Consider the following 20,071-nt stretch of genomic DNA (forward strand, 5'->3'; position numbering starts at 1 on the left):
CAATGTTTTTACTACATGGTATATTTCTGGTGAAATATACAATTTTTTTTTCGTTTGTTTCTATCGATAATTCCAAAATTGAAAAACATGTTCGAATAATACCTTTGACGTAATCCAAGAGGACCTAATTCCGACCTCCGCTGTGGTTCAATTTCTTGTTCCCCGATGTCTCCAGCAGGTTGATGATTTGATTTCTTTAAATCGCAGGTCCAACCTCTGAACCTGAAAGCACGACAGAGGCTCCAACAACAGGAGGTAAGGAGCGTCATCAGTGGTGTTTTTCTTGAGTTTGGGGTGATTTGATATCTATTCTACCTCAAAACGTGGAGTTATGCTCGTGATAGGGGATGATAAAGCCGTCTATTTCATTAGTTTAATACTAAGCACTTAGTGACTGGTCTTACGGGAAACAGTGAATGTTGTTTCGATCCTCAAGACCCTCAATGTTCCCCGACGCTAAGCCGAGGGGAACATTGACGGTCGAGGGGAAACAAAACTCACTGTTTACGCGGAACCAGTCATTAAGTGTTTTGTTACACCTCCCAAAGAAATATAATAGGCTTGAAAATCCCAACTGGCGCGAGGTAGACCAGTTGGCTATTTACAAATATGACCGAGGTTTTAAACTAGGGTCTACCGAGAAAAAAACCTTCAGCTTAGTGGTCAGAGCGGGAAGTGAACTCGCGACCACCGGATTTCAAGTTCCGCGCCCTAACTACTCGGCCAAGGTGCCTCCCAGCGCGGGCTCAAAACACAAAGGTGACTTTCACCATTTTTTGTTAGAGTCTGTAAGCAGATGATCATCCAAAGTATTGCCTGATTGATTGAAACTATCATCTTTAACGTAGTAAAACCAAGAGAGTAAAATCGCGAGTTGCAGGTCCAAAAGGTTATGACTTCTTTATGAAAAAAACTAACATCCAGGAAACAATGGACATCAGTTACTGTTAAACTGTGACACGAAAAGTAGTCTTCTGAGTATTAGCATGATATCGGTCGACCAACTACAAACTTTATTCAGGTTACTTTTGTTTCTTTGTACTAACCGTATCTAACCAAGTTTGCAACATTCTCTTGTTATTGTAATTAAGTAGGTTTCAAAATGCAGCTCCTCAAATATTCTTTGCTTTAATTTGCTTTTAGTCTTGCACTATTAACTGAAATTTGTGAGACCTTTAGCTTCGCTTCAGTTTTGAAGTGTCCAAAATACTATTTTTAATTCATTTGTCCTTCAACTGAAAGTTCCAAAATTTAACCCAATGTTGCTAAGGAATGTCATCGTAATCTGCGGGGCTTCAAAGTAGACCTCCCGTGTGTTTCAATTCTTGTTCCCTCGATGTATCCATCTTGTTAATGTTTAGATATTTTTTAATCCCATGTCCAACCATTGAGATCGAGCCTGTAGTCACGACATTGGCTCCAACAACTCATTAATTTAATACAGTAAACACAAAAATGACTTTCGCCATTTTTTTTTTTTACTAGAGTCTGAAAGCAGATTAGAATCCCAAGTATGGCCTGATCTAATGAAGCTATCATCTTTAACGTACTAAAATCAAGAAATCAGGTTAACTCTAGCCTCGCTGCCATACAAAGACCAAGTCACTGAGCAGACAACCGTAAAATGGTCTATTGCCTTATCGAAAGAAAGTTAAAGAATGATCGAGCGACGGATTGAGGGATCAGAAGAAAGGATGGAAGCAATAAATGAATAAATGAACAACCCATCAACGCATAGACGGCAGAGAGACAGAGAGACAGTCATGCAGTCCATTAGTCGTTCAGTCGTTATACGCGAAATACTGTTCAGTCTGTCAATAGTTGAGTAAGGAACGTTATGCTTGGTATATAAGGTACACTGTGAAACTTACACATCGTTCGATCTTCAGATTCCGGCGGTGGGCAGGTAGTTGGTATTCCGCTACATGAGCCAGTTTGTTGCACCAGAAGACCCCTGATCACAATAAAGGGTCTTTTTCTGGTCTGCTGACCACAGCTTCCCTCTTCAATGTCCCCTGCCCATTGAAAGAGGAAAGAACATAGTGACTTTACCAATACCAAGATCAACAAATTATGGACTCAAGTGTTCCCGATACCAAGCTGCAAAAATTTGAATTCGCTCCAGACAGCAAGAGAACTATAGCATCACTAACAGAGTTAAAGATAACCATAAAAAAATGAACTTTTAGAATTTTAGGGTTTTAAGAGTGGATGTCTCTAAAAATCAAAGAAAAATAAAAAAATTGCGGACATGGTCAAAAATTCGTTTCGTCCCATTTTTTGTCTACAGGTAGCTATAGGTACAAGCTAAAGTGAAATGAGGTTAGTTTGTGTAAATATTCATTTTGACGGGAATAAACTGTTATGAATTGCATGATCGAAAATCAGTGCGTACGAGCTCGAAATTATGTAGTTTTCAGGCCGTCTTTAGATGAACTAAAATGCCACAGCAGGAATTCTCTAGTTATAAATATATACAGTTGGCCTTCCTTTACCAAGATATACTGATATTTTTTGTATCGTGTCCTTCCTGATGAAACCACGGGTTAATTACCAGAGGACGTCTTCGCCATTTTTAGTTCACGTCAAACCCGGCCTAATATATTGTGACAAAAATGCATGTGGTAGTGTCTCAAAATTTCCAGCAATACTATCACGAGGGCTTATAAGGTAGGTCTTCAAATTTATCGTTTCATTTTTCTGGTATCTTCTACTGTTTCAATATACCAACCAACCAAACTTCGGTAAAATTGTAAATGGCGCCATATTGAAATGAACAACATCAACATTGCAGTGACACAAGCAAAGCATTGTTTGAGTCGCAGCCACACTTAGCTTGTTACGTTTGCTTTGACATCAATAGTTCCTTACCTTAGAAATCTTTTATAGGCCCTTATTATGCCGCTTGGAAGATACTTGCGAAACACTGTCCTCTGCAAGTTGGTGTAAAGGGGGCCGACCGGCGCACTCATTGAAGCCACTGAGCCGGTGATGAGTAAACTTTAAAAGTTACTTGTTGTCGTCATTTTCTATAGCGTGTCGCAACCCAGTTTCGTTTAGTCTACTTTGATCCTAATTTTGGCTTTTTTGACGTCCCATACACAAAAGATCCTGTACAACACGGCAAGCACCGCTAGCGATTTGCACAGGTTCCTGTCTGCGTGTCGGACTGCGTGACATGTGATAATCTGTCACGTAACGGGATCAACTAACAATACATTCTGCCTCACGAAAAAAATCTAAACGAATATATTGCCGTCATGAACAAAAAAGAAACAACAAAGAAACAGACTTCACAAAATGTCACAAATTTAAAACGTACAGTGAAAACTTTATGGAACGAAAATAACGATTCAATTTTCCCACGGGAAACAAATGTAACCAGTTAACGAAAGTAAACAAAAAGCAAAAGCGTAATAATCGTCGGTGAAAGTAATAAAGATAACGGTTGCTTAAACTCCAGCAGAAAAAAAATGTCTTGTGCTTTCCTTGATATTGTTGGTGGCGTTTGTGGTGCAGAGGAACGCACAAGGCATCCGTCCACTCAGACAGTATCGCTGTCATCGTGCAGCAAGGATATCAGAAGCCACAAGCGTTTTCTACAGTTTTCAGGTGTTGAGACAGAGATTGAACTTATCTGCGCAAGAAGCGGGATTTTCGTGAAGCCCGTCAATTTTTCGGAAATGACTGTTTGCCCGTTACATCGATCAAGCCTTCGAATCGGATGGAGAAGAGCTAGTAGATTATGTTCTGTGCCTCAGGATGTCTCCGGTCACAAAAAGGAATCTGAAAAAGTACCCGCAGCAGAAAGGGGAATTAGTTTGCAGCACTCAATACAAATTTTTGAGCTTACGAAAAACCTCGTACCCGTCGGATCAGGTAAGTGGTTACAATGTTTATTCTCACTTTATGCAAGGATAAACATCCGTATAGCTTCTCGTTTCACGCAGGGTACTTGGCGTGAATCACAGACTTCATATCCTTACTTCAAATCACTTCACTGCCGCGTAAAATAACGCCAAGTTTAACAGCAAAATTATTTTCATGTCTCACGAGTTTTAAGGATTTTTGCAAATACTTTTACGTCGGAATCTTGTTCAAACACTGGCATTTACTCAACATTTTCACCTTCTTCAAGACTTATTCAAAAGGGGAACACTCGAATTGAAATATTTTACAGATACTAGAATTCCTTCCAACAGTGCTCGGAAAAAAGGAAAGGAACGTAAAAGACTGACTTGTGACAAGGTAAAATACAGATTGCGTAATCAATTTGAGGTTTGTGGGGCTTTTTTCCTGGGCTAGGTTTGTTCTTTCGCCACATTCAGAGCTATTTGTTCAAGGGGGATGTGTAAAGTAGAAAAGAATAAATTAATCCTTTCTCTCCAAATATTAAGGGAATTTGTGTACGATGTCGACAGTCCCTGGCAAAAACTAAAAATCGGTTAGAATCGCAGAACTTGGGTGCCACAGGAGGTGTGGAAAACATCACAGAAGGTCTATGTGGTCTAAGCTTGGTGAGTTTCTTCAAAGTGTTTATGAAAAATTTCCATCCAATATAGTTAATGAAAGTGAAAAACCTTAACGCATTCTCTGAATTCTCCCTTCTCCGCCCTTTTCTGGGGTTCAACCCACGCAGGAGAAGGGCGTGTCCAGGATAACTTGCATGCACATCCTCAAAACGCCGCCATTGCCGCCCGTCAACGACTGGGCAAGGCCATACATGGCACAAGAATTGGAAAAACGTGCCCTGCCCGGATAGCCAATCACATCCCAGAATATAGCCAAATAATAAAGGTTTTAAATTAATATATGACTTTTCAACTTTTTTTCTAAATGTTCCAAATGGAAAATAATACTGAGTAGTAACTGGATAAAGATATCAGGATAGGTTACCAGTCAATTAAATTAATTATCGACTATTACTTTCCAGCTCGTATGCGACTTGCGCTTTTATACACGACACCCCGCGCTTGCACACGGTTGACCTCATTTCGAAGCCATCCAAAGCAATGTGTTCACTTTTTTGTCAGGTTGATGAACAAGCGAGTGACTTTGATATTCCTGCCATTACTTGTCCGGTAACTGTTGGTGATGAATCTCTGCCAGAAGGTTCCACATCCAGACGGCAGAGCCTTTTTTTCCGCAAGAAGATTTCGAAGAGAGTGATGAAGGCTCCAGTCTAGACAACGAGCCCCAGTTGCAGCTTAATCGCTTCTTACAGCTTCGAGACGTCAGTCTAGTACGTCACACGTTATCAGTGCCGTGGAATACAGCGCACGAGCGTACTAAACGCAGATACCTACGGAAAACTCAACAATGTATATCTGCAATGCTTGATGTCCTGGCACCTGAAAATTCGCAAGAACTGTGGACGGAGCTTTGTGATCGTCATGCTGCAAGCAGAGGGAGTCAGGTTGTGGTCGAAGGCAGAAGTGAAAAAGAGACGGAGCTTCTTAGTGCATTTGCTGAGAGCTACTTGAACGCGCAACATTGGAGCACCAGACAACAAATACTCTCTTTGATGGCAGATAAGTTACCCCTTAAGGAGATGAGAGAGTTTATTCCAGCCGTTACTAGCTATCGCTACAACATTGCCCGACGCCACAGGCTGTTACATGGAAGAGCTGCTCCTCTTCCAAACCAGGAGAAAAAGAGAATGAGGATTGAACCTGTAAAATAAGAACATTTTGTTTCTTTCATAACGAGTCCACACGTAATTCAAGATGTTCCTTTTGGGGAAAAACTTCTGAAAATGTCAACTGGTGAGATCATAAAAACACCCAATGTGATCAGAACAATGATACCAGAGCGCATTGTCCAGCAGTATCAACAATACTGCTGTGAAACCAACTTTGAGCCTATGAGTAAGAGAACCATACAGAGAGTTTTGGCCGTGTGTTCTTCATCTGTTCGCAAGTCTCTGCAAGGACTTGATAACGTATCAGCACAACGGGCGGAAGCATTTGATCATTTAGAGAAACTCGTAGACAAGCTTGTTGACTGTGGCAAGACTCAGCAGTGGGCGAGGGAAATTAAGCAGCAACTTCGTTTGTCGAAGCAGTACCTAAAGGGCGACTACAAGGTGGGTGGATATTTTATAATTATGGGTTACCTTTGCGGAAGTGATGTAGTAGACTTCTTACTATGATACATGGCTACCTTTTTCTTTCTCTCCAAGTCTTTTTTATGTTTAATTCATGAAACAAGAGGTTGCAATTCACTGTAATACGCTTACACACATGTATACAACGCTGAGAATCGGTTAAGTAATCTTTTTGAAATGTCGATGCGTATGCGTTGCTTTGCAAATATGCACTGAATCACGCGGTTGTCATTCTACTTTTTTTTAGGTACATGCAGTGGAGGCCTCAGAGGTTCCCGATCATTGTCGAATTTATGCGCTAAGCGATCCAAGCAATGCAGAATTTCGGGGCTCCTGCGACCACTTCCACAATGAGTCATGTGTGCAGTGTTATGAGTTAGAGTCATGCGTACCATAAAAGATAAGTGTTCAATTGCGCTCTCGTCAGCAGAAGATCAAGCTGACATGCTGCATACTATCAAACAGGCAAGGGATGATATCATTAGCTGGAAAGCCCATCAGCTACGTTCAGTCCACCAAGCTGAGGCAAAGCATTCAGTTTTAGCCAAACTCGACAGCCGATGGGTGCTGTTAGTCTAGGACTGGGCAATGAAATATATGCCCCGAAAATATCGAGAGGCACACTCAGATTGGTTTGCGAAGCGAGGATTGCCATGGCACATTAGCGTTGCCATAAGACGGTCAGAGGGTTCTGAGCACTTTGAATCGCAAACACTTGTTCACGTATTTCAAAGCTGCGCCCAAGACAGTGTGACTGTGGCTTCGATAATGCTTGACTGCCTCAGTACCCTGAAAAAGGAAATTCCAGACCTGGAAATGGCTTATTACAAACAAGATAACGCTGGCTGTTATCACAGCGGAAATTCAATCATCTCAGTTAAGCTGGCCGGTGATGCCGTAGGAGTGGCTGTTCTAAGAAACGACTTCTCGGACCCTGAAGGTGGAAAGAGGGTATTTGATCGCAAAGCAGCAACAATCAAAGGAGACGTTGGAAGGTACGTAAACGAAGGCAATGATGTCATGAACGCTTTACAGCTCAAAACAGCCATTGAATCTGGCCAAATCTGAACCACAGGAGTGAACGCAAGCTATGTTGCTGCCAAGCCGTCAAGTACCTTTAATATCAAATGGGATGGCATAAGCTTACTCAACAATTTTGAGTACAATGAAACTGGCGTACGAGTGTGGAGAGCATTCAATGTGGGTTCTGGTAAAGTAGTGCCATGGGCAAAGTTCGAAGGAGTCATGAAGCAGCCCGAAAAATTGGAAATCCTAGAACCCCTTCGCTGAATGTAAGTGGCGCACCGCCGTTCAAGATTGTGAGACACCGACATATCAAGAAAAGCTTTGTCAAAGCAAATTTCTCAACTGAAAACGAAAACCAAGATCGAAGCAGTATTGGTCAAAATAAGCCAGATGACATGCTTTCCCGTGTCCAGAGGAAGGATGTGTAAAAGCATGCAGTCGCTTTGCGAACCTCCAGACACACCTAGATACTGGAAAACACCAAATGATGCTCGAACAGGAAACTCTCTATGATAGAGCTAAAAGAGAATATTCTTCCAAGGTGACGGAGGGATGCAGTCGAAATCCAAGCGTTCAAGTTACTGTCCAAGCAAAGAGTGACGCCTTGCCGCCTCTTCCAATGGGTTGGGCCCTGAAGACAATTAAGAAAAAGGTGCGTTTTACAAAGAAACAGAGCGAATTCTTAACTGACCAAGGGGAGCAAAGTGGACGGAAAAGCGATCTACAGGAAGTCTCGAAAGCAATGAGCTTAGCAAGAGACCAAGCGGGGGAACGTCGATTTCAACCTGATGAAGTCCTTACGTCGCAGCAGATTAGTGGCTTCTTTAGCCTTCTTTCAGCAAAGAAGCGATTAGAAGTTACAGCCGCTTGTAACGAAGCAAAAGCTAGTGAAGTCTCAGAAGTGGCCACGGAGAGTGCCGACGAGGACGAAATTTCCGCCGAAGCTGAGAGTCATCTATCTGCTGTGTATGCGAATGTGATGAGAGATGTGGCTATTCAGCATCCGATTGTATTTTTCGATCTTAACGTCTCCGAACTTGTACAAAAACGTACACTCACAACTTTAAGAGTGGATAGGCTAAGAGACATGTGCATCGACCTTGGGCTGGATATTTCTGACATTTCACCTCAGAAGAGGAAAAAGCCATACATCGCACGACTCACACAATTAGTCCAGGAGTGTACCTGCACTTCCAAGTAACTGAGCACTGTGCGTTTCACGAATAACTGATCCGCTGATTATAAAAGGCGGTGCGTATATAATTTTTAAGAGGGCGTTGCGTGACAGCAGAGTTCTACATATCGCATTTCAGTCACTCGAGCTCGCCACTGCTTGTGGCATCTCCTCCAATTTGTGTTGACGATTTTCAGTATAGTCGAAACTGGCGAGTGCAGAAGGCGCAGAAGGGATGCAAATGCTCGAATTCATGTTCACTGGATGCGAAGCAAACGTAAACTAATGGCTGTGTGGCAGAGTTAACCTGTTGTGTGCAATTCAATTGTTCAACCTGTTGTGTGCAGAATTACGCAGAATTATGGCGCGATTCACAGGGTAGGAAGAGTCGAAATTTGTTTCTCCTGTCACAGTATATGAAAATCAAGTGTAGTTATAGACATTTTAATGTTTCTAGTCATTTCAACGGCCAGTGAAGATATAACTGACCAAAACAGTTATTTGTGTACAACGCGTTTAATTTTGTAATTATACATCTCATTATGGCGTCATAGTATTTAACCGAATTACGGCCGGTGGTCATCTTTTGATTGTCAAAGGTCCCAAAGAAATAAAACCCAAATCGTAAAGAACTATCTTTCAAGGCTTCTTCGTAGTGTTATTGTAAACTTTGAGACACTACCATATGTATTTTTTGCCAAGCTATTCTAGGCCACCTTTGCCTTAATTTCAAAAGGCCGAAGATGTCGTCTCTTAACAGAGACGTAGCTCCTCCAGGAATAACACGAGACAATAACTATCACTTTGTCTTCATAGAGCAAGTCCAACTCTATATTTCTATAGCTAGGAAAGTCCTTCTGTTACATTTTTGTTCGTATGACAACTGCCCGAAAAGTGCATAATTTTAGGATCGCGCTTGGTGAAATTTGAGCAATTGGCTCGTCGAAAGTTTTTATCGGTTTATTCCCGTTAAAGTGCCTATTTCAAACATCTAACCCCATTTCCGTTTGTTTACTATACAAGGCTACCTACAGGCAAAAAATGAGCCAAATCGATTTTTGGCCGTGTCCGCGATTTTTTCGATGATCTTTGATTTTTAGTGACATTTACTCTTAACAGCTCGATCAGTTAAGAACTACAATAGCTAAAACTTTGGAAAAAATTGAACAGTAAAAGAGCTAGAGATTAAATGTAGTTAGGTCGGAGACCAAAGTGGAAATAGTTTTCTGGGTATTTTTTCAGCTTTGTCAGAGTTGCTGTGTAGGTGTCTTGCCGGTGAAAAAAAATTGGAGCTAAGGTCAATCATACCTTTACTGCAGTCGAAGCACCTATATGTAGTTCATAAGGCGGGACCATCACAATGACACAAAACTAAATGCAGTTAAGTAAGGTTTATTCAAAGGATACATAAACGACAACTGAAGACCCACTTGCAAGTAAGTACTGTAAAATAAAGGTCAATGATTATGCTAATTAAGAGTGTGTATACGTGACGAGCTGATCAGGAGTTGCCAGCAAGAGTATAAGTCTTAGTCAGCATTAAGCAGCGCACGATTCAAAGCCTGAATTTTCTGTTTACGGAATGGTCTTCATGACTGCATAACTGGTAACTGGAAAAATAATAACGATGAATAACATAATATCAATCTCATAAGCAGTCGTCGATAAACGTGATTTCGACTTCGGAATATGTGCGTGCGAAAGTGATTTTTAAGAGTGCCGACTTGTTTACTATTTCATATGAATTGTAATGCAGGCAAATGTCCGTTTTCCAGATTTAGTCATGAAACAGGCCGCCATGCATAATTCAACAACTTCGTTTTCAATGTAAACACGTCCTGAGAAAATCAATTATTAAAGAGAAGTTTTCTGACTCATCAACGAAGGGCTGCGATGCGCATTTAAAGGAGATCTCGAAGAGTGTTTCAAAGATCACTGGCTGATTGTTTCAGGAGGAACTGACCCTGGAATCGATTTGCTTGCAAAAACACAAAAGCTTTAAAAATTACGGAACGTAATTTCACCGCTTGGAAAGAAAACACACGGACTATTGCCTTCACGGAGTATTTCAGTATCCTGAAATAAGCTCACAATGTGGAAGTCTTTCGTACCGGCTTTTCTCCACGCCTTTTTCCTTTTAGCATTGACGTCCCAAGACAAAGCGACGCTGATCAAAATAGGTAAGCTAAAAGAATAAGAAAACCTAGCTAGCCCTTTTTGAGACTCATGTTATGAGAAAATGAAAAGTTGTAGCCAGACGAAAGTACATCACAGCGCCTGCAAGCCTTTTCAAACAGCGAAATCAAGGTATGTTCGGAGTTTTTGTATGCGTTCTTGAAAGAAAGTGTTTGTTGAAAGATTATTTTCTGATAGCCACTACTTTCAGCCGTTTTGTTAACAAAATGTAAACCCAGGAAATAGAATCAAAGCATGAAAATTCTTTTTGTCTAAGAAAATACGAAATTAAATATCAGAAGATAATTCAGCTGAGAAATTGTCATTTCGAATAACTGAGTTGAATTAAACACAACTTTGTTAGCTAATTTTGGCCTCGCACTCTTTTGTTATGTCAGAAATATAAAAGTTTTATGGTGTTTTCGTGGAATTGATAAAATTCTAAATAAAATCCGTATGCTCCAAATCGCTGAGGTAAAACTCAAGAACTGTGTCATAGATCTTTATTTAAGATATGGTTTTCTTCAAAGAAAAACGAAGAATCGTTTTACTCGAGTCAAAGAATTTGATGTACTTAACAAAAGGGATAGCTAACGATTGATTTAGGAATAAAACGTGAGAAAGCTGCAAAAACATAATTAATCTTGCGTACAGCCTGATCATATTGTGGTTAACAAACCAGATGTTGACAAAATACCGTCATACTAGAAGCACATCATTACTGATGGTGAAGATTCATTTACACAACTTGGCAACTTATGATTATTTTACATTGCTCCAACATTTTCCAACACTTTCTCTGGAAATAAATAGTTTAGGTCATCATATCTTAAATACATTTTCTCACATGCATATTTTGCAAAATGGGAAGACGTTTTTCATGACCGAAGCGTAGTCAAAATTTATCCGGCAACATTTTCACTGTAAAACAGATTAATATTTCATTGACACCAAGTGAAATTCATATAATGGAGAGTTTTAATTACGGCCAAAGGTGAGCTTTCTAGAGCATGTGTTGTCATTACAGTTCAGCCTGCTCAAAATACAGCTGTAGGGCTGTTCATGATAACGTTCAGTTTATTCAATAATGAAACAACGATAACAAGAACCAATCAGCCAAATTATACAAAACTTTGTAGAAAACGCTCTCGGTGTGGAATCTTTCGGTTCAAATCTCGGTAAAATCTATGTAGTTAGTCAAAATTGTGTAGCTAAGAGTCAGTCACTTTAATAAAGTGTTACTTCTTCTTATTTTTTCCTCGGACGTAGCTCGAGCGGAGCGAGAATCGAAGATTGTTTACTTATGTGGCAGTCCGCTAACAAACCACTTTTCCTCGCCAGGGGCGTTGTACAACAAAGACAGCGAAAGTCTTAAAAGTGTTCTTGAGGACGTCTTTAGGAACGAGTTGCCACGGATACTTAAGACGTATGACTACAGATTAGTGTTAACTCCTCTGAGTGTTGATGGGTAGGATCTTCTTTCTAAAGGTATGTAAAAAATGAACACGTCGCGTTAACTTTCAGTCGTTGAGGCCGTTTTTAATTCTCTTTTTCCGTTTGTTTATACGGTAGACATACTGTTGCTAATTGCTTTCTGTATTTCCATATTTTTAACGGAGGCGGCGTGGCCGAGTGGTTTAGGGCGCTGGATTTGAAATCTGGAGGTCCCTGGTTCAAATCCATCGCCCTACCGCTATCTGGATTTGTTCTCGGTAGCCCCGAGTTCAACTCCTCGGCCGCGTTGTGTAAATAGCCAACTGGTCAGCCTCCCACCAGTTGGGGTTCTTAACAGTTTATGTTATATTTGAAATATTTGTTTATTTATTTACAGTGTCCCCAATTAGCACATTAGTGCTAAATACATCGACACTTAAATAAAGTGATTATTATTATTATTATGTTTCACGCTACGTTTCATATTGCAAACCAGTTTCATTTGGCTAAGTTTACTTTTTAACATCAGCGTTGAAGCTACTCTTCGCTATGCTCTTACATCTAATCTGTACATCTTTTCTTAAAAATGACATGGGTTCTTGGTTTCACGAAAATGACTGTGAGATTAGAATTCATGTTCATATGGAAGGTTTTACATCTGCACTCAGTTTTGAAGCAGAAGTAAATTCTCTTGATAGCTTTAGGTGTCAGAGAAATAAGCTTTTCCGTCAGTTTGCGTCGCTCAGCCATGATACCTTGTCAATCATTTCTTTTGAGTGAAGAAAGTAGTGCCATTAAAATTTTGACAATATATTCTACACGGAATTGCTGTTTAAATGAACCAGAAAACATTTAGATGTACAAAAAATTCTATAAATATCAATAATATTTCCCCTGTCCGCAGTTTTGATACATAGGACATCACATGGCTGCCACTATGTGCAAACAACTGTAGCTCTTTTGTTACGTAACAAAAAGACGCAGCCAGCAATAGCAGATACTTGAAGGCTGTGTTTACATGGCAACCTATCAATGCGAAAAATTTTGGCTATGATGTCACCGTACGTAGGGTGATCTTCTTTGTTTCCTTCCTCTTGCAGATGTAGCGTCTAACTTCTCTTCAGTGTTTTCTATTATCGACTTGGCGTGCAACGATGAAAAAGCCTTTGCGTTAAGTTCACTCCTGCAAGTTCCTCTGATAAAAGTAGACGCCATTGAAGACGAAACTCCTCACAAATACGCCATGTCTATTAGACCGTCGTATCGTGTTGTCAGCAAGGCTCTGTTCGATGTGATGAAATTTTACTCATTTAATCGAGTAGCTGTTGTCTATGATGGTAAGTGCATGTAATTATAGTTCTGCATATACAGTAGAAACCCAATTTTTTGAACCTTCAAAGAAAACGAAAATTAGGTTGAAAAATCGGGCAGCTCGAGAAATCCGAGGTAAAATTACAGTATTCGAGTGAGGGGAAAGAAACGAGTTTTGATTCAAGTTATCGAACCATGACGGTGTTTGGATATCTGATCATAATTAGCGTAGGCTTTTTAAATTTTTTTTCCTCCCTTTTCTCCTTAGTTTTAGCTTCGATTGAGAAGATATAGAAAACTAAAACTCATGACAATGTGTGACCAAATTTAAAAATACCTCGAAGCTCGTCAAAAGTATCATTTTCAACTGTCATCTCGGTGTTTGGAAATGTGGCCAAACACGGTCCTTCGTGTTTGATATATTACTTTACGAGTTTGGACTGTATGCCAATACGCTTTGTTTTTATCTCAATTTCAGCTCGCAAGTCCCGACAGGCTTCCGTGTTCTATGCATCAGCTCGCAAGTGGACGCAGTATAACGCTGAAATGATGCCAGAGCTTCCTTTAGATAATAAGTACAAGCTGAGAGAAGCCCTTACTTCCCTCCTAAAATCACACATCAAACAGGTTAAACTCTTCAGCGATCAAAGGGACTTAACGAAGATTATGAACGAGGTAACATGATACTGGTGCAATAATATTCCATAATGGTCTTGGCCATGATTTGGTTCTGGTTAGCTCCCTGGGCGTTTCGAAGTTTTCAAACACGCAAACCAACTTCACCGATTTATTTTGTTTGAAACTTTGTATAACGAAAGCAGTTTTCTTTTATGGAGTGGTGAGAAACCCTTTTATAAGTAATTCTGGTGTATTAGCTTGGGACAATAGAAAAAAGCAACTCGTAACGTACTTGCTAGTTGCTATCGCAGCATTCATTAGGGTAGGATCGTTAATGTTTTCCCGATCTTTACATTTATCACCACTGATTTTATTTCTACCACGAGCTTATTTCAACTACTAGGAGTGAAAACTGAGACTGTCGCACTCGTAGTCAATAGAAAGAAAATACATTGGCCAGTGGCGCGCACTAATACAACAGTTTTTGAAAACTGCTGTTTCATTACCACGCTTTCTTATTTTATATTTTTCTGGTCGTTACAGGCACTGTTCGTGGGAATCAATGACAAGGATTTAAAGTGGATAGCCTCCGATTTGGTAAGGCTTTGTTATTTCATGTTTTGCTTTTATAAATTGTTTCTTGATCGATTTCCCGACATTCAAGATATCTTAAAGACAATTTTACTACATCAGTCCTAAAAATAACCGTTTTCACTCAAGAGACAGATAACTCCTCCGAAAAGAGTTATCTGAAAAGAGTTATCTGTGAAACAGGACAATCATGATTTCAAACGTATAACTCGTACGATTTTATCCTTGTACTTTTCTGTTGGTTCAGGTAAATCACTGAGTAATATTGTATTACCTTCCTGGTCTATAAAGCAATCCCGAGTTAATAATTATTCAGTGATACTTGCTCATTTTGAAATCAACAGGAAGTGGCCGGTCCTAACAAGACATATCCAGCCATTCTTGGCATGGTGGGACTAAGTCTTCACCTCAGCAATGAAATCGCTGCGAAAGACTACGAAAAGAGAGCCTCAGAAGCCATCCAGAGAGGAGCCCTTGATTACTCCCTGGTGAGTATCGCGAAAACGGGAAGGAAGCATAACATGTTGGCGGAAGAGTTGGCGTTTTTTCGCTTTGGTTTTGCTCTAGTTCATGTTATGCTCAAATATATCACGTGAAAAATACGCCAATACTATGGGCAATGAGAGTTTCGTCTGTCTTTCAATAATATTGATTACCATATAGCTGAAAATGCCAGGACATTCTCAGTGAATATATTTGTATTAGAGTTCGAATGGTAATGTTCAGACAGACAGTGATTTCAATTAGTTTCAATATAATAATTGTATGTTTACCGAAACTCCGTTCGTTTCGATTCCCTTGCGAAAATCGAGGAAAGTACGACTATAACTCGTAGCAACAGAGGCCAGACCACTTACTTGATAATTACTTTTGAAGCAGGGATGGCGCGGTACTTAGATCGCTCGCCTCCTACCATTCCTCCTACCGGGTTAAATTCCGGCCCGGTGCCATATGTGGGTTGAGTTTGTTGTTGGTTCCCGCCTTGCCTCGGGGTTTTTTCTCCGGGTATTCTGGTTTTCCTTCCTCCACAACAAACATCTCCAAATTCCAATGCGACCAGGATAGAAGATCCGCATTAAAAACCAGCAAAGGCTGATGTGGCTTGCTGTCTAAATACTGTGATTTAATTTCCTAAACGACTTTTTAATGAATTAAGTTCATCTTTCCTTAAGGCAATGTACGCCGCAGTATATGATACAGCCGTCGTGGTCGGGAAAGCAATGGAAACAATCCTGATGAGCCCGGAGGGGAGAAAGATGATACATTCATACGGAAACGATGTGAACTGTCCTTTGCGAAGTATGGTGAAAGAGGGTGAAGGACTGGGACAAAGAATACTGCATGAGTTAAGAAAGGTGGGGGAAATACGAATCCTGCTCTCGCCTGATGTCATTAACACTCCGAAAACAATAGTACATGAGCTGAGAATTAGGCAAAATACTGTACCCTATCCCCAAGGACGGACTTGGTGATAAGACAGCGAGAGAGAGTGTGTATCAAAGGGATACACTCGGAAAAAAAAATACAACGAAGCGACGTTAAATAAAATGCACTCAGTGAATTGCTTATGTGGTGACTAATTTCAATTTTGATTTCCAAAACTCCATAACATCTCTAGTATTACGCTTGGTTTTTTCTCTCTCGCTCTGATCCTATGTCATGCCAGATGTTTATTTATAATTATTCATATTCATATTCATATCATTATTCATTTATAAGTATTCATAGAGAAAATGCTTGTGTTCTCATCGTGGAGCGACAGATTCAAGAGGTTTGGTTATTCTTTGGATTAATTTCCCAAGGCAACATGTGCTTTAGACTCTAGAACGTTTTCTGTGATATTATAATGGCAGTTAATAAGGGACATCAAGAGAGGATGAAGGGTAAGAAAGTTAATCCTCTATATAGGCCTTATTCCCAAGGTAATCCTACTTTTTAAGTTATTTCCTTAGATCACTCGGCTTCAGAGATCAAAGAGGGTCAAGACATAACCAATCTTATAACGTGGATTTCACTTATTTGGACAGGCAGTTTCATCCTTCTCGAAAGCATATTACGCATCTTGCGTGGTAACATTATCTGCGGGAGGACTGGTTCTATATCTGAAAATAACCTGAGAGGGATTACCTTAGAAATAAATCTATATGAATAATTAGCTCTCTTAAACGTCATTCTTTCTGGGGATTATATACATTATTTAGTATTTAGTGAGATAATAGTTATGCGGAATAACTCATAGAAACGTTTCTTTTTTTTCGTATTCCAGGTCAGCTTTAAAGGTTTAACAGGTGATGTAAGATTTGATGGCGATTCAGGCGAACGGATGGTGCAAGATGGCATGGACATTTTGAATGTTCTTCCTGAAGATGTCAAAAAGGTACAGTGTAACTGTGTTTCTTTAATAATTGCTAAATGTGTCATCTTGGATTGGGAAAACAGAGGAAGGTGAATAAGAGTTGGTAAAAGTAGGGGGGGTCAGGATGAAAGACTAGGGGGTGGAACAGGGGAAGTTACTTCCTCTTTTTCACCTCCCACTACTTATCAATTGCAAGTGTCTCATTAACCTCTAAATTTTGCGAAATTTAGCTGAAGTGGAAGCTAACTACACAAACAACTCCTTTTTTCGATGCTAAATTTGACAGGAGGTTGAATAAGTAGGTCACTGGGTTGAGTTCTTGGGAAAGACACTTTCACAGTAGCGAAGTAACTCTCGTCAATCGGGTATGTGATCGAATGGGTGACGGTGGAACACTGGAGGGAGGGAGAACCCTGCAACAGACTAGCATCCCATCAAGGGAGGGGATTGAAGCTGGACATAATGCCGCCGTGTGGGTCACTATGCTCTAACACAAACTTAGCCTTACCTTACTTTTCTGCTTGACTTGCACATTAGGTTGGCTCATGGAAGCCAGTGCCTGGTGAAAATGGAGTCTCTGTTTTGCCGATGAACAGCGAGGAACCGGATTGGCTTGGGTGCTTCTATGAGTCTGTTAAATGCCATAATCCTGGTGACCCCGGGCCGCGTCCAAAAATAAGGTTACCAAAGCTCAGCATAACTACAGTACTGGTAAGGAAAGAGAAAGAAAGAATTAACAAGTTGAAATATCTTACATTATGATTCTCTTCCACAGACTCGTTTGTCTGAAGATGGTAAAGACGTTAAGACCAACCCTTTTCATAAAAACTTTCATCGGTTAACAGAGAGCGTAATGACGTGATTTGAATAAAGAAAACTCTGTGCGAAGTTTATACAAGAGATATGAAAAAACAAATTCTTGGCGTGATTTTGAATTTCGTATTGACAACAGGAGATAGATGTGCCATTTTCCAGTATGCGACCGTATTACTTGATAATACTGCCTTCCATAGCTTTCGCATCCTGAAAGCTATGGAAGGTTGGAGGGTTGTCAAAAATATCTTATAATGTTTTCAGGATTTTTCATAAAGTCGCTTTTAGCTACTCCTCTATTGAAGAAAACTGCTTTGAAATCAATAGATTCATCAAAATCATCGATCCTTACTTAAGAAGTAAAAGAGTTTTCTTACGTTTAGGAAGATTTAAATGAATTGCGAAAGTTGAAAATTTAGCACTACGCGGTTTTCAGACACTGCTGAGGGTGGTCGGGTGTGAGTTTCCAGGGAGTCGAGGGGCTGAAGGCTGGGGTGATCTGTTATCTATGATGTAATTCCTTCAAGTTAATATTGCTTCCTTTTAAAATATCGCACGTTCTTCTAGGAGCCACCATTTGTAGAGATGGCAAATAAGTCAGCTAAACCAGAAGACCTGGCGGGAAAAGTGTCTGAAGGAGTTCTTCAAGGATTTCTCATTGACGTAATTAAAGAGCTTTCGATAGAAGCTGAGTTCGAGTATGAAATCTTCTTACGAAGTGATGGAAGTTACTCAAATGTAACTAAAGAATCAGGTAAACACATTCTTTTAATTTGAAAGGTGTTGAAAACCTCACAGTATGATTAGCGGGTGGGTTTCTTTAGGATTCTTAAATAAATAACGAATTTTGGGTTTCTCTACTTAACGTATAATCCAAGATCGACTGGATCGTGGTGCATCACGGCAACCGAAGAATCCCAGCCCAGAGTGGATTTTTCGGTTCCCTTGATGCACCACGATCCGAGCGATCATGGACAAATTTGCTTAGTAAAGAAACGCAAAATCCGTTTTCGGATTTAAGAATTCAATTTTGGTTTTTCCCTGACAAACGCAATCTCGTTCCCAGAGTCTTCGCCCCCCTTGACCAGCGGTCGGAAAACGAGAGCTTTGGGAGCAACCATTTTGAAATAACCGAATTCTGCCCATCCGGTTTCTCTGCGCAGTCTGCATCTATTGCGTAAGCCTGAAATGATTGCTCCCAGAGCTCTCGTTTTCCGACCGCTGGTCAAGGGGAACGAAGACTCTGGGAACGAGATTGTGAGAAACGCAGCTTTGGGCATGCAACATCTAGCAACAGTGTGGCGCACGTCACTAGCTGTGAAGTTACTAAGAATAAATACCATGTTTCTTTTAGGAAAAAGATATGGCGCTTGTTCCAATAACAATAACCGCAGAACGCGAGTTGGACATTGATTTTAGCAAGCCATTTATGGACTTCAGCCTTAGTCTCATCATGCAGAAAGCGGGTGATCCACCCATTAACAACTTTGCTTTCCTTCAACGTTTCACCGGTACAGTGTGGTTGTCCACGGTTGGAGTGGTGAGTGTTTGATCCATTTTTACTGACCTCAATCCAAGGGCAACAGTAAATTTTGTTTCAGCGAGGTCCTGAATGTTTGTTTAACCGAGATTCTGAGTGTCAAGGGAGCAAGAAGTCATTGTTTCCAGTTCGTCCAGCTATACGAGTTTAGTTAAAATGTATCTTGCAAACGGTAGTTGTGAGGTATAACTATTAAACAATGTTCTAAATTACGTGTCGATGTTCATTTTAAGACTGCAGAATTGTGTTTGTGTCGTGCAGTATATGGCTTTATCGAGTACAACCTTTTAATGCGATATACTTATATGATCCTCGACGTCACTGAAATGCCTTTTGAATATATGTCCAAGCATTTTTAGGGCGCTTGATTCTTTCCAGTAGTAACCCCAACCCACCCAACTCCACCCCACCAAAAAGAGCAAGCTAGATAGTCTGGTCAACAATTATAACAATAACAACTATGATTGTTTTGAGAATTTGACGGTTGGTTGACTTGTGCATTTCCTAGTAGGCTTCAGGCATTGCAGCACTGCAGTGGCTTCTTTTAACGACACTTGCTATTCCAGGTTTTGTTTATCACGGCAATGATGTGTGTGATGGACTATTTGAGCCCGTTCGGTTACCGTGCCCGAGCTCGAGAATCAGATGATGAGCCTGGAAATGAGTTTAACCTGTTGAACAGCCTGTGGTTCGCTACAGCTTCCCTTCTGCAGCAAGGCCCCGACAACACCCCCTTGGCGCCTTCCGGTCGACTGTTAGCTTCTACATTCTGGTTCTTTATTTTGATTTTAATTTCTACCTACACGGCAAATCTCGCTGCCTTCTTTACAAGTAAGTAAAAAAAAAAAAATCAAAAAGTGCTGTTATATTGGTCTAAAATATCTGACACCATAAAAGCCTCTCCATCTCTGTTTTAAGCTTTCACAT

The 20,071-nt window shown here is 40.4% G+C and overlaps 1 protein-coding gene and 2 pseudogenes across 2 annotated transcripts in view; all 3 read left to right on the forward strand.

Moving 5' to 3' along the window:
• Positions 1-2,205: 2,205 nt before the first annotated feature.
• LOC145462651 (uncharacterized) lies at positions 2,206-6,366 on the forward strand. The gene is made up of 2 exons (XM_081446230.1): positions 2,206-5,321; positions 5,367-6,366. The coding sequence occupies exon 2, from the start codon at positions 5,756-5,758 to the stop codon at positions 6,149-6,151; it is 396 nt and encodes a 131-aa protein (XP_081302356.1). The 5' UTR covers positions 2,206-5,321; positions 5,367-5,755; the 3' UTR covers positions 6,152-6,366.
• LOC145462217 (uncharacterized) lies at positions 6,201-8,333 on the forward strand (annotated as a pseudogene).
• Positions 8,334-13,084: 4,751 nt separating this feature from the next.
• LOC145462656 (glutamate receptor 2-like) overlaps positions 13,085-20,071 on the forward strand; it is a 12,101-nt pseudogene continuing 5,114 nt past the window's right edge. The window contains exons 1-10 of the transcript XR_014041229.1: positions 13,085-13,252; positions 13,705-13,901; positions 14,388-14,441; positions 14,780-14,923; positions 15,608-15,790; positions 16,702-16,812; positions 17,329-17,502; positions 18,172-18,358; positions 18,959-19,144; positions 19,711-19,975. The product of XR_014041229.1 is annotated as a glutamate receptor 2-like (transcript). The remainder of the gene's footprint in view (positions 13,253-13,704; positions 13,902-14,387; positions 14,442-14,779; positions 14,924-15,607; positions 15,791-16,701; positions 16,813-17,328; positions 17,503-18,171; positions 18,359-18,958; positions 19,145-19,710; positions 19,976-20,071) is intronic.

The sequence above is a fragment of the Orbicella franksi genome, chromosome 12 (genome assembly GCF_964199315.1).
Source record: "Orbicella franksi chromosome 12, jaOrbFran1.1, whole genome shotgun sequence".
NCBI classification, from domain to species: domain Eukaryota; kingdom Metazoa; phylum Cnidaria; class Anthozoa; order Scleractinia; family Merulinidae; genus Orbicella; species Orbicella franksi.

Coding starts and splice junctions, on each gene's coding strand:
- LOC145462651 (XM_081446230.1), top strand. CDS start 5,756: ATGTCAACTGGTGAGATCATAAAAACACCCAATGTGATCAGAACAATG.